The following is a 15,145-nucleotide window of genomic DNA, read 5'->3' as shown; positions in this document are numbered from 1 at the left end:
AGGCGTGCGACGATCAACGGCCACCCTTCCATCCTAGATGCAAATCCTAGCCGTCCAAGGTCGCCAAACAACACATGGTAACCTTTGGCCCAAAACCCTAATTTTGGCCACGCCAAACCGCACCAAGGCATGCCATGCCACATGTGCCAATGGCATGCCAACCACCTTGTCGCGCCATACCATGCCGACCTTCCCCATGCGGCTAACAAAACAAAGGCGTGCGACGATCAACGGCCACTCTTCCATCCTAGATGCAAATCCTAGCCGTCCAAGGTCTCCAAACAACGCATGGTAACCTTTGGCCCAAAACCCTAGTTTTGGCCACGCCAAGGCATGCCATGCCACATGTGCAAATGGCATGCTAACCACCTTGTCGTGCCATACCATGTCGTCCTTCCCTATACGGCTACCTAAACGAAGGCCTGCAACAATCAACGACCACTTTTTCATCTAAGGTGCAGATCTTAGCCGTCCAAAGTTATCAGCTAACACATGGCAACCTTTGGCCCTAGTTTGGTCGCGCCTAAACAAAACCAAAACCCTAACTTTTGGCCGCACTTAAAGTAGGCCATATTAAATCCATACGGATCGTAGTTTCATGCCACTGGATATCAAGTGAAGGGTTGCAATAATCAACGGCTACCTTTCTTCTTAAGATGCAAAATCTTGATCGCCGAAGGTCACCACCGAGCCGGCAAGTATCCCAATCTCAACTTGCCAGACAACAACAACGTGCTACATGTTTTCCACGAAAACACTCGAGACATCAACGCATGTCACAAACTGGGGGATGCTCATTGGGTATTGGTTTGGAGGTTTACAGCGTGCGGCGTAAACTATGCCCGTTATAAGAAAGTGTCATAAAGATGAGGAGGTTAGTAAATAGAGGGAGTAATGGTGAAACGCTTTCTTTTATAAAACATCAATTCCAGGCGTTACCGGTTACCACCTCCTCCCATTTACTCACCCGTTTTCCATTTCTTAATGAGACCAGAGTACGTTTCGCTTCGACTAGTATAAATAGGCATTACCTATTTCCACCAAACAACAAGTTTTGGTCATGAGCATACAACACTTAGAAATCACCTGTTAGCTTTCCCATCTGTTAGCTTACGCTTTCTGATACGAGTCAAAACAACTACTCTTCCAGAATCAACTATTCTGGTCTCAACACTCTATTCGCTTCCCTCCCCAAAACCAACCCTTCTCCTTCACTTTGTGACCGAAGCAAGTCTGGAACGGTCATTTCTTGGTTTAGGCCGGATTTGTACAGATTGATCTCTCGAATCTAAAGTACTCCCTTGCAGTACATTGTTTAGGGTTTAGACTCGTATCTCACCCACAACACACGAAATTACCGAAATCAGCAGAAAGTGTTTTCACCCTCAAACACTAACGTATCTTTCGAGTGGTGCATATTGAAAACAAAACTGTGAAGCATGAACACTCTAAATAGACATAGTATTAAGGAATACAATACGAGGTTTATTGCTTAACCATTAAACTTTGTAGATAAGACATCGACATAATCGTTTAAATGCTATTGTGATTATGTATGGGTATGAGATGAGGATTTCATCCTAGGAAACAATGTTTTACATATGTTTTAAGGAAGTAAATTCATGAACTTGTTTTGTGAATCGAAAAGGAAATTGCCAGGCGTTATTGGTATTGTTATCCATTGCATATCTTGTGAACAACCAACATGTGTGATTAGTATAACCGCTCATGACTTGTTTGTGTTCTTGGTAAAACTATTCACAAAGGCCTGACTTATGTATTGGTATGGCTTTTATTAGTGAAACCGATCTTAAGTAATCACCTGAGATGGTATGATCGAGTTTCTGATTTTGTGTATGACCGCCTCTAGGTAAAGGGGGACCGATTCTAGTAAGAGGTGCAACACATCATAAAGGGGAATCGATCCTTGTATGAGGTGCAACATGGTTTAGCAGAAAGGGGAACCGATCCTATGGACATGTGCAACACGTTTTTAGGCAAAGGGGAACCGATCCTATGGACATGTGCAATACATTCAAGTTAGATACCATATATATGTGGGGAACCGATCCTAGTACCTAGTTAACCAAATTTTGGAAAGCTAGTGTAACTATGCACAGTACTCACATGGAGGTAGAACCGAAACTTGTTTTGGTAGAACCGTTAAACCCATGATTTGTGATTGAGTGTTCTTGATCAATCACGTAGTTCTTGAAAGTCAGATGAACCAATTCTAAACTTGTTTGGAAGTGTGGTAAATCGGTTTCAAGATTGTAAGTATGAAAGAGGACTTACAGAGTAAGGATGTCGACATACTTTGAACATGTGCAGTAACGCTTATCTTTAATTGTTCAAAATTATTCCTTAATAGCTAAAGGAAGAAAATCCAAGGATCGAAACATAAATAAGTTAAGAATCTTTTAATTAAGGTTTTTAATTTTATTTTAGGAAAATGAGAATTAGTAATGTGCATTTACTAGTTGAAGATTTTCCAAAGAGATTTTCGGTCATTATTTTGGACAGAGCATTTCCAGGAATTATGGAAACTGAATTTGGAATATATTGCATATCTTGAGAATATTTCGGTTTTGGAAATTCCTTGGTGTCCAATCTTCCTTGTCTATAAATACTTGAAGTTTACATTTCTAGCAAACTAATCCTTCCTGACAGTAAACTTCCTCGGTTGTGTTGTTACTGTTGAAGCCGCCTATTCGGAGAGGAGAGTAACCTAATTAGGCGAAATCTCTTACGGCCGCTCAGTATATAAAGTCTTTTTTGGGATTGAGATGCTCTATTAGTACCGTTGGTGGGAAACTAGATAATTGCGGTTTGTCTTGTGTTTTTGATTGATTTGATTGACTAACGGTGGTTGAACTTTGATTGCACCTAGATGCTTGAGAATCTTCTCTTCTGATATAAGATTCACTCAAACTAGATCGAAGTTTCGACAGGGATCTTTAGACTGTTTGTAGATCTAAAGACGTCTTGTGATAATCCATTGTTAACAGACTCCGTTCTGTGCGTGATTGATCACAAGATATTCAAGTTGTTGTGTGCATGCGTTTATTGAAGATCTAAGAAGATTTGAAGACAAAGAAGATATTGAAGATTTCTGATTTGGGGTTCATAATCTTTGGAGGGCAAGATACTTTTTTCGGTATAAAGGATCCAACTATAATCGGTTTATCCTTGTTAGATTGGATTGATCAGTTGTGTAGATCGACATCAATACGATTCTTTGTGATTAAAAATATTGATTGCAAAATATTAACAATTACCTTTGGTAGTTGAGAATAAAATAGATCTAAGAAACTGAAGAAGGAGTTTATTGAGATAAACAGAAGAGCCTTTGTCGAACTCACATCACTTGGTTGAAGAGACTTGCTACCAAACAGATTTGTTGTTCCTTTACTATTTGGAATGCGAACCAAAGGAATTGTTCCAAGTACGTGACTTATTCATAACTTGGAGGCGTGGGAATACAGACGGAACTAGGTGAACTATAGGTTTAGTTGTTTGGTCTCAACTATAAGAAGTTGGTTTAATTTTGTGTAGCGGCTTAATCCTGAGAGTATTCAATTCTGGACAAGGTCCCGGGGTTTTTCTAGCATTTGAGCTTTCCTCGTTAACAAAATCTTGTTGTGTCATTTACTTTTATTTTTCGCATTATAATTGTTTTATTATAATTAAACTAAATTACACAAACGTTAATTCCTATTTACTTGATAAGCAATCCTATTGTGTTTGGTTAAGTCCGAACCTTTTTATCAAGTAAACATACTTCGTTGTTGTATTGTCTCGATTTCGTATCCATGGACGATCACACGAAGTGTGAACCGATTAGTTGCATTGTCTCGACTCAGTCCATAGACAATCACTTTCGGAGAAAGGACTTATAGGTAAGAAAAGTTTTAGCTTGAGGTATATTTGGGTACCCTCGCCTTTTCAGCTAACATACGATTAAGATTATTGTGAGATTATTGATAATACTAGGATGTTCTTCGGTAATATAAGTCTGGTTTATCAATTGGTTCCTGTGCACCTTGATATATCAAAAGACGGAACAAAACTCGTAGGTATTTCTGTGGGAGATAGATTTATCTATTTTAATAGACTTTTCTGTGTGAGACAGGTTTGTTTATCAAGTCTTCGACTTTGGGTCGTAGCAACTCTTGGTTGTGGGTGAGATCAGTTAAGGGAATCAAGTGCGTAGAATCCTGCTGGGGTTCAGAGACGTCGGGAGCGCAACTGTACCTTGATCAGTGTGAGATTGATTATGGCTCAACTACATTCCAGTCCGAAGTTCATTGGTAGTAGGCTAGTGTCTGCATCGGCTTAATACAGTATGTTGTTCAAAGCTGGACTAGGTCCCGGGGTTTTTCTTCATTTGAGGTTTTCCTCGTTAACAAAATTCTGGTGTATGTGTTATTTCTTTTTCGCATTATATTTTGTTATATAACAGAAATATTACAGGTTGTGCATTAAGATCAATCAATTAGATAATCCAACCTTTGGTTGCTGATATAAATTGATTGACACTTAACATTGGTCTTTGTTTCAGATTACATTGTGAAACAGAGATATAAACTCTTTGATATACTTTTCTCTACATTGTGTCTGATTGTGTAGTTGATTCTCTTGAAGTATATTGGAGTTTGTCTATTCAGATTGCCGAACGAAATATTGGGTGTGGTTGTTAGACCCCCGCTTTTTCAGAATCCACTTTAGAGCCCAGCAATACCATCATAAGATAGTCTTCCTGTATACACCAAGAGACCATCAACATTAGTGATTGATTAATCCCTTTCTCTTCTCATCCTCCTAGCAATCCGAATATCCCTTGGCTTTATTGTCACATGCTTCGCGTGAATGGAACACAAGTTGGTATTATCAAACAAAACAACCAATTAGGCTTCAGATGCTTCTTGCAATGCCAACACAGCATGACTCCGGAACCGTAAATCAGTCTATAAAAAACAAGTAAGCGATCCACATTCAATTAGTATAAGTATATTATATCTTGCTTAATTTCACTAAACCAATTTAATAAAATTAAGCATTCAAAAACAGAATAAAAAACTCCTTACATTGAACTCCTGGGCAATTTCACGAAGAGGTCTCTGGAATGGAAGTTTCATGAACATCAATTCAGTACTCTTATGGCACTTACACATTCCACTGTTATTAACACAATCAAAATTATAATGAAGGTAAAAGGAACTTCACCGAAGAGCAACAGTTCCAGGATGGTATCGATGTGGCTTATTAACTCCACCAGTAGTTGGTGCACACTTACATGTAGTCTTGGTAGCTAGTTGCTTCCTTGGTGCCTTACCTCCAGTTGACTTACGAGCAGTGTGCTCAGTATATGCCATTTCTGCAATTACCAAAATCACCAAGATTAATACTTCATAGCATAAATCAGTACTGCTAAAGGAAAATAAAACTTACAAAACAACTTCATCATAAAAAACTGAACTTCAAATTACAAGCCTAATTAACAAAAAACAAAGATAGATATTCAATTGAATAGAAAATGTTCATGTTCTTAACAAAGATCAAGATAGAAGAATTACAGAACAAATAACTAAACCCTAATTTCATGTTCTCAATAGTACCTTTTTATTGGGTAATGGTGCATTCTCAGAGACTACTCCAACAACAAGAGAAAAACAACCAGCACCTAAACAAAACAAACATAAACAAGTAGAGAATCAAAATAACAAAAGGAGAAGCGACTTTTGATTCTATCAAAGAGAAAGGAATAACTAAAGTACAATCAATTTCATACCTCATCATTTTTCACAGATCCTACATAAAAAATCAGAACTAAGTCATAAAAACAAAAACCCAGCCCTAAAACATGGCAATAAACATAACCTATAATCAAACAAAAACACTCAACAAAACAAGCTCTATAAAGTGTAAAAATTGGACTTTATCAATTCTCACCCAGTATAGTTTGATGAAGATGACTTCTCGAGTAGTAGAAGAAGAAAAGTAAACTCTAAGGTTGATGGAAAAAAAGAAGAATATCATTAGCAAATTAAGAAAATCTCAGGAAAATATTGAGAAACAAGATTAAATTTCCACGACTACGAACTTACTTTAGTTATCCACGGAAATCTATGGTTTCCCCTTCGATCTCTAAATATGATTTTTCTGATTTGAGTATTTTAATTTGTGTATTTTTTTCTGAACTTGGTTATGAGAGATAATACGGATTTTGATTCTAGGTTTTGGGGTTTGCTGATAAGAAATTTCTCATGGAATGTTTCGCATTGATCATTCGATCACTTGAAAATTTCTCTGAAGCTAATAGTTTGTGTGAGACAGCTATTGTCGTCTTCTAAGAATATTTCAGTGATTGAATTGGGAGTTTAGAACAAATAACCATGATTGGATATAGCACAATATGCGTACCTGTATGCTAAACTGTTGCATCATATTCCAAGTCCGAGAACCATAGTATGCATACCCATATGCGTACTAGTTGGTTAATGAAAGTCCGAGAACTTAGTATGCGTACCGGTATGCGTACTGGCGTGAGTTTCAAATTCCAAAAATTCAACTGTGTTTGGAAGGTATGTGTACCCGTTCGCATGATGGCGAACCCAAACTTATTCCGGCCACTTAGGTATGCATACCCAGATGCATACTTGAATAGGTTATGTTCTAAAATCGGTTTATTCATGACTAATACATTTATATAATAAGGAATGCAATCTTTTGAAAATTGTGGTTATAATGTTCATGAATTGATTCGAGTGAATAAAAATCGACTTTGCTTCAATTGTGTCTTGTATACTTCTATGAGAATATAAACAATTGAACAACTCTAGAACTAGTTTCATTTGAGTCATTTGAACTAGTTATGGTTAAGATGAATATGGTTAATATGAAAGTGTCCATATGGATAACTTCAGTTAACTATTGTTGAGCCAACAAAGGTATACACGTTTAGGTACGGTTACTCATATATAAATGAAGTCACTTTTCATTTGTGTGTAACAAGCTAAGTTCGATCTAACGGTTAAAAGATATTAGCTTGAGTCTAATCAGTTTTTCATCTAACGTTGAATATTGAACGCTTTGTTACCAAGGTAGCATTGATTGCAAACCTTGATTTGAAGACTATATAAGGGAGAACTCTAGAAACTGGTAAAACTAATCCCCACACCTCCTGTGTGATACTAGTTGCGACTAGAATCGGTTCTCCTTTAACCTTAGGTTTTTCCAAAACCCTATAGGTTAACGACTTGAAGACTCCATTGGGATTGTGAAGCCAGACCCAACTATTTTCTATGTAGTTGCATGTTCTGATCTTGCTGTTTTCTATCGTGTTGAGTACTATCTTCTCTAATATTTGCTCGAGATTTAATCTCTGGTAGGCAAGATAAAAAATAGTCACAAACATCTTCGTCTCATCATTTGTGATTCCACAGTATCTTGTTTTGCTACCATAAAATTAAGACTATTGTGAGGTGATTGATATTACTAGGCTATTCTTCGGGAATATAAGTCCGGTATATCAATTGGTACTTGTTCACCTTGATTTATCAAAACACAGAACAAAACTCATAGGTATATCTGTGGGAGACAGCTTTATCTATTCAATAGATTTTTATGTGTGAGACAGATTAATTTATCAAGTCTTCGACTTTGGGTCGTAGCAACTCTTAGTTGTGGGTGAGATCAGCTATGGGAATCAAGTGTGCAGAATCCGGTGTGGTTCTAGAGGCGTAAGGAACGCGACTGTACCTTGATCAGTGTGAGAATTGGTTAGGGCTCAACTACATTCTAGTCTGAAGTTAACTTGGAGTAGGCTAGTGTCTGTAGCGGCTTAATACAGTGTGGTGTTCAAATCTGGACTAGGTCCCGGGGTTTTTCTGCATTTGCGGTTTCCTCGTTAACAAAATTTCTGGTGTCTGTGTTATTTCTTTTCCACATTATATTTGTTTATATAATTGAAATATCACAGGTTGTGTGTAAGTTCAATCAATTGTGAATCCAACCTTTGGTTGTTGATTATATTGATTGACACTTGGATATTGTTTTTTTGATATCGTCCAAGTTATTTCTTATATTCAATCGGGCTCGCAAATTCCTATTTGTTTGATTGCAGATTGAATTGAGAAATAGAGATATAACTCTTGAATATACTTTTCTTAAGATTTAATCTAACTGTCTAGTTGATTCTATTGAAAGTACATTGGAGTTAGTCCATACATATTGCTAAGAGAAATATTGGGTGTGGTTGTTAGACTCCCGCTTTTTCAAATCTCTCTGTTGCGTGTTGCCAATGCTTACAACAATCTGGAGATTGATGATTTCTTATATTTTCCTGATAAGAAACTAAGGACTTAAAACTCTGTTAAATGTATCTTTTTAGTTTTGACTCTTTGTTATATGGGTGCACCTACTTTAGGCTATCTTTCAGTGCAGGTAGGTTCCAAAACGGAACATGTCTTATTTGTGGAGAACATACACAAACTAATGAGCAAATTTTTGTATATTGCAAGTTCTCTTCTAGAGTTTGGGCTTATTTTCTTAATAGTTTTGGGGTGAAATGAGTGCACTCACAAAACATTAAGTTTATTTTGTGGGAATCGGGGACTAAAAAGAGTTCAAATAGGATTAAGGGGATTTGGAGCTTGATTCCTTTTGCAATTTAATCGGTGGTCTCTTTGGAAAGAACGAAATGATAAACTCTCCAACAACATTTCTATATACAGTAAACAAGACATACTATTTATAAAGTGTTTGTTGTTCAATTTGAATATAAACTCTAGTATTTTTTTATGATTTATTATTGTCAATTTTGATATGTAATCGGGATGCTATTGTAAACACATCCATGTAACTGTTTCGGTTTTAGTCACTGTTTTAGTGGCCTTTTTTCTTTATAAAGTTTTCTTTTTCCTGTGGAAAAATAAATAAAGGGGGTTATGGGTTACTGGGTTATAACCATCCACATTAGTGGAAAAAGGATATCGTAAGGATAGAGGAATTATTAAGCTAATATGTATATTTTAAAGTAACTCTTTATTTTCATATGAATTTATCAACGATGCTCATCGATTGTAAGATTTATTCATCATCGTATTTTTTCTCAATGATGGCTCACATCAAAACAACGACTGGTATGTACATGCGAACGATACCTACGTTGCAAGCATAATAGCAATTAAATTTTTGTAATTTTGGATCTGAAATTAATAAAAAATATTATAAAGAACATGTATAATCGACTATGTAGATAATATGAACCTGTTTGATTTTCTTCACCGGTACAATTATAGAAATTCGTTTGAAATTAGGAAATCGGCTAAGCCGAGGGAGTAATTAATATAGCTTATTGTAACTTTGAATTCCAAATGTTACAAATCAAACACTCCCGATTGTGAATTTTAATTTCTTCAAGCATATGTGATTAACTAGGTTTTGAACCCTAATTCACCACAATGTTTGAAGGAGAAAATTTTATTTGATAGGTGTCTAAAGCACCCAATTTAAGTAATGATTTCTTACACTTTTCTTAGCAGTTTTCTTGTAAATTTGTATATTACGTTTTCTTTTATCTTTATTTATTTAGGTACAATGGCATAAGTTTGTATAAAGGAACAAAAAGCACCGAAACCAGCATATTGGTATAGACGCTTAAAGCTCACGTCAACCAGTTGTCAGCCAAGTGGACTGCATGCACTAGAAACAGGGAGGCTGAGCCATGGGCTTACTGATGGAGCTAACTTGTACCAGGTATGATTCTAGAACACAAGATCTAAGTGGATTTCACACAAGGGAGTTACACATGTGTATTCAAGATGGAGAAAAATTAGGTCTCAATTGAAACCCTAATTGAGCAGAGAAACATTTTTTTCTTTTGTCACTAGTTAGCGAGCAGAGATGGAGATCGACCAAGCTTGTTGCTACCTGCATAGATCAAGAAGAGTAAAGAGAATAGATCAAAAACTCCATTATGAACCAACCAAGAGCAGAAAATAGGGTACTAATAGCTGTGGTGGTTATGGCCAGAGTTCGGTCAAATTCTAGAGCATGAATTAAGTCGAGATAAGCTGTTGAAGACATGGGTTTTGTTGAGTGTTGAGTTAATAAGTGGATCGAGTATGAGTGTTGGTTGTAGCTCAAGGTGCATGTTGAAGTGGGTTTGAATTGGATGACATTTTGGTAAAGATTTCAGGCAATAGAACTGTGAAGAACATGCTATATATCGATTTGGTTTATGTTCCGTGGCCGAGAATGAATCCTTAATCAATCTCATATCATATTTGAGTACAAATCTTACAATTTTCATAATTTTACATCACAACCGTCTTTGCTAAGAGTATTTTCATAACAACTTTTTCTCAATACCTCCCTTGGAACGAATCTGCTTTCATTATATTACTTGCTAGTGTAAAGGGAAGTAGAAAATATTATTTGCGAGTTTAGACCTCGTCATTATTTAATATTTTCATTTTCTTGTTTTATTCTTCTACTTTTAATTTATCATGTGTATTGTCTTATTCTTTAAGAGTACAGGCAAAAAATAACTAGTACAAATCCTCATACTTTGACCCCTCGCCACGTCAAATATTTGGGGACAAAACGTATATGGTGGTTGAGGGGTCAAAAGTTAACGAATTTCCAGGGTTCAAACACAGAACTGCTGAAGCTACAACCGGGTGAGAGGAGTCTGGGTTCGACTTATCTTTGCTGGCTTGGGAGGAATATTGAATCAAGATAGGATGGATACAATGATTCAAAGGACCATATAGAAGAAGATGACATATTAGTTCAAGACACAAAGAAAACTTTTCGGGACATGATGAAAGACGATTATTCAAAGGACCGCTCAAGAAGACGAATTGATATTGATGCCAGAGCATGGGTTTTTCCTGGGTTACCCATGGTTGGATAAAACACGTTATATTCTTATAAAGATTTCATTGTTACTTGTACTTATCGGCAAGTGGTAATAATCTAAATCGACGAAAAAAATTATGTTATTATTTATTATTCTTTCGAAATTATTTTTATATATTCTCTAACATTTATATAAATTTTTACTGATCTATTTTGTAAGATTCTAAGCCATACAAATACTTTTTAGACACCGCTCATTTCATGCTATAACGATTAACTGGCTAATGAGTTGAGAATGTGATGTTGGGATCCGAATTGTGCATGGTCTTTGGGTTATTGTTTTGCGTCTCATAATGCCATGAAAATTTATGATTCAGTAGCAGTATCAAGATTTTAAAATATATTTTCTTCGAACACCATTGATTTTCCATGCATCGAGATGACAATCATTAAGTAGGATATAAGTGAAAATCAGAGGGTACCAAGTACACCACCGACTATTTAGTTTGATAGGAGAATAAACATGTGTAGTACCTTTAAAAATCAAAAGAATAACTTTTAATATGGAAAATTAACAAGCACAAGAATTTTGTGAATGAGGAAAATGGCAGAGACAGAAAAACACCATGACCTAATCCATTTTTGAAGATCATACTGTATTAAACCGCTACAAACACTAGTCTACTATCATATTTCGAACTGGACTATAGTTGAAACCGAATACATCCTTTAAGCAATTTAGCTTCAGTTGTGCTCCTGTACATCTTTGAACCCAATGTGGTTCTATGCACTTGATTCTTTTGCTGACGTCATTCACATCCTAAGGGCTGCTTCAGCCTCAAGTGAAGATTGGTACTTATCTGCCTTGTGTTGGCTAGCATGCCAACTTTCAAAATGGGATGTTTTATAATACCTAAGAAAATAACTAAAAAAATTAATGCAATATAAAGGGATTTCTGGTGAGGTACCCTAAGGCATTGTCATGCCTTTGTAAACCCCTTCATAAAGGGGGTCCGGAATTCAGAGATGCTCATAAAACCAACTTTTTCATGATAGCTAAAGTGGTCTGGAGACTCATAATTGAACCTAATTTTTTATGGGTTTCACAACTTAAACTAAATACTTTTTGAAGAAATGCTTGCAGAGTTAAAACCTCGCCCTTTAGTTCATGGATATAGAAATGCATAAGAAAAGGAATGATATTCATAGAACAACATAGTATCTGGGAGATAGGAGATGGTCACAACATAAAAATTTGGGAGGATAAATGAATATCAAGGATAAAAAGTAACCTTATCTAGTATCATAATAATAACAACTCTTGTGGCAGATATTTTAGATAATGTTACTAAAAAGTGGAATGTTATGATGATCTCATCAATATTTCCATCCCATATTGCAAAAAGAATCTACAATATAAGGGTCTTTCTAAATAGAAACAATAACCCTAAACCAGATAAACTAAGATGGCTCCTTACTTTCTCTAGAGAATTTACAGTCAAATCCATGTATGCAAAGTAAACGAGAATATGATTAACTCAAACAATCTGAACATGTCAGACAAATTTTGGAAACATCTATGAAATTTAGATGTCTCAAAAAGAATTAAAATCTTTATCTGGAAGTGTTTTCAAATTGTTGTTTCAACAAACTTCAAATTGTTTAAGATGATTAAGGTTGTCTCCCCAAGATGTCCCTTTGGTTGCAAGATCTGTTTGGGCTCCATCTCCTAACCCAGTTCAATTTCATTTTGATGATTATGTTACCTTTTTAGGCATATGTAACTCTTGGATAGATAAGCCTAGTAACACAATATCTTTAGAGTTAATAATAACAAGGATTAGGTTCACATGGAAAGATAGATGTAATGGGGTTTTTCAGGAAAAACAAAGAACACCATCACAAGTGACCCTATAAATTCAGAGACATATACAATTCTAGTATAGGAACGACACAAGAAATACCAAGTACAGTAAACAAAAAAACAACAACTCAGAGAAAGCTAGAAACTGCTAGCTAAAAATCATCATAAAATTAATGTGGATGTAGCATGGATATCCATGAATGAATCATCTGGATTTGCTATAATTCTTAGATATGATGCAGGTTAATTTGAACAAGGAAGGGCATGACATTCTCAGCAACCGAACCATAAGAAGTAGAGCAGTAAGAATCTTACAAACAGCACAGTGGGCCAAAAAAAAGAACCTCACCAACTTTAGCGTATAAGAGGATTGCAAGAAGCTTTTTGACTATCTAAATAGGATTCAAACTCATTTATCAATTTTATAGATTCTTGCTTTGTTCGACAAATAGTGTAGCGAACACTCTAGCAAAGAAAGCTAAACACTTTAGTTGTATTGTAAATTGGGATGGTATTCTCCCCTTTGTGTTACTCAATCTCCAGTTGTAGATAAATCTAATGATGGTAATGGTTCTCTTCCTTCCACGTAAGATAGCTCTACTTCACCTGTAACTTAAGTTTTTAAAACCTTATGTTAGCCTTTTTAATGAATTACCAATTTGTAAAAAAAAAAAGGTGGGGTACATGTGTTTTAATTAGAGGATATTGGATCTGAAAAACCTCTTATCCATATATTTTTTGTAATGATTAAACTGTTCTTATACTTTTAAATATTTTTATAAAAAAAAAATCTTTTTTTTCTCAGACTCGGCATGTTAAAATGAAGAATATCATGTCGATTCTAGATGGTATGACTGCCCACGAGAAGATAGCTAGTGGAGTTGGACTATGATTACATTTAAAGTTACCATGACGTTTTTATAGTGAATCTCTTCTCACAGACTAGACTATTCGAACAAGCATTTCAATGGAGGAGCTAACACTTGGAGTCACTAATGGGAACTCTAGGTTTGTGATTGTATCCAATCTAGACCAAAAACCCTTTCTACATACACCTGCTTAATACTTGTGGTTGTGGATATGAATATTGGTTATAGCCCGCTCATTTTTATTTTTCCTTTGATCAGTTATACCAGTTATAGGCTTATAGCCCAGTTACCTTGAACACCCATTACCGTTAGACAAAAAAAAAGTGATTTACTCACCAAGACTGACACCTTCACACAACAAATACAAATATGCTCGAGGAAAAAAACAAATAAATAATTAAATACTGCAATACACATCCTTGACAAGATTTCCTAAACTGAAGACATGCAATATCCCCACAACAAGCTTGTTACATTAAAATGCTTACTCGCATCCAATCTAATCAGACGACTGCGTATAATCACGACTTAGGGACTAGGAATGAAAGGATTCCAAATACTGTGGATATGATCGTAAGTGAAATAAGTAGAACCGCAGCAAGGACTGAAACAATTGTCCATGGATTGCTGGAATATTCTCGTTTCAAAGCTGCTTTCCAAATATGCCGACGCTTCTTATAATACTTGTTTATACGAATGGTGTGCGAAGAATAATGATTGCTGTCATTACATATCTCCACACAAAGCTTGTTAAAGATATCAGCGACGTCTTCATCACAGCCTAAATAACTAGTGATTATTTCTTTTTTACGAAGAATTTTAACATCTTCTGTGGAATTTATGAGACAATCCATTAAAGTAGCATATGAACTCATAACATAGCTTCCTTTATATAATTGCTCACAGGCAATAAGATTTCTAAACAATGTCTCAGTTCCGTTGCAAAGATTTATAGGAGGGATTTCCAGAATACCTTCTTTTTTTATGAAGTTGACATCCAGAAAACCACCTTTGCTAGAACCCTTTCTGAACCTGACTCCTGCACGACTTAGCTCTTTTGCACTTGGTATGAATTCCATCTTGCGTGAGTAATATGAATAGGTTTCCGTTTCCTCATCAACAGGTTCAAGCGAAGTAACTTTCACGAATTTTCCATATAGTAGTAATGCAACATTTTGTAGCTTCCTGATTAGAGTTTGTATTTCAAGGATGAATATACTGGTACCGTGGAGTTGGCTACTTTGCCCTTGAACTTCATCAGAATGTTTAAGATTCTCCATGGCGATGACGAGCTAGTAGCCAGATGCACTTTGGAATCTTTGCCATCTTGGTGTAATTTAAAAAGAAAATCTAGTAAATGCTCGGCGTCTTTACACTGCTCGGAACGTGTTTGAAGAAGTTTTTTTTCAGTTGGCAGCATATATAACAAGGGACTGTTCTTGAAAAATTTAAGAACCAACTCTTTAAGGGACATGCGCTCACCAAAAATTATCTTTAACAAGCATTCAAGGACAAACCATGGGATTTGGTTTTCAAGAAGTAGCAA

General features: G+C 35.8%; 2 protein-coding genes across 2 annotated transcripts; both read right to left on the bottom strand.

The window, feature by feature from the left end:
- Positions 1–4,907: 4,907 nt before the first annotated feature.
- On the bottom strand, positions 4,908–5,375 carry LOC113362091 (histone H3.3-like). The gene is made up of 3 exons (XM_026605081.1): positions 5,227–5,375; positions 5,088–5,178; positions 4,908–4,967 (listed from the first exon to the last, which is right to left on the bottom strand). Exons 1-3 carry the CDS (start codon positions 5,373–5,375, stop codon positions 4,908–4,910), a joined length of 300 nt encoding a protein of 99 aa, XP_026460866.1.
- An 8,745-nt stretch (positions 5,376–14,120) lies between these two features.
- On the bottom strand, positions 14,121–14,879 carry LOC113360621 (putative UPF0481 protein At3g02645). Its single transcript, XM_026604112.1, has one exon. It carries the CDS (start codon positions 14,877–14,879, stop codon positions 14,121–14,123), a length of 759 nt encoding a protein of 252 aa, XP_026459897.1.
- Between the last annotated feature and the right edge of the window lie 266 nt (positions 14,880–15,145).

Source organism: Papaver somniferum, chromosome 3 (assembly GCF_003573695.1).
Source record: "Papaver somniferum cultivar HN1 chromosome 3, ASM357369v1, whole genome shotgun sequence".
Taxonomy (NCBI): domain Eukaryota; kingdom Viridiplantae; phylum Streptophyta; class Magnoliopsida; order Ranunculales; family Papaveraceae; genus Papaver; species Papaver somniferum.
This window is presented reverse-complemented; position numbering and strand designations above follow the sequence as displayed.

Coding starts and splice junctions, on each gene's coding strand:
- LOC113362091 (XM_026605081.1), bottom strand. CDS start 5,375: ATGGCATATACTGAGCACACTGCTCGTAAGTCAACTGGAGGTAAGGCA. Junction 5,179..5,226: donor CCTGGAACTGTTGCTCTTCG/GTGAAGTTCCTT, acceptor TGTTAATAACAG/TGGAATGTGTAAGTGCCATA. Junction 4,968..5,087: donor AAATTGCCCAGGAGTTCAAT/GTAAGGAGTTTT, acceptor TGTTTTTTATAG/ACTGATTTACGGTTCCGGAG.
- LOC113360621 (XM_026604112.1), bottom strand. CDS start 14,879: ATGGAGAATCTTAAACATTCTGATGAAGTTCAAGGGCAAAGTAGCCAA.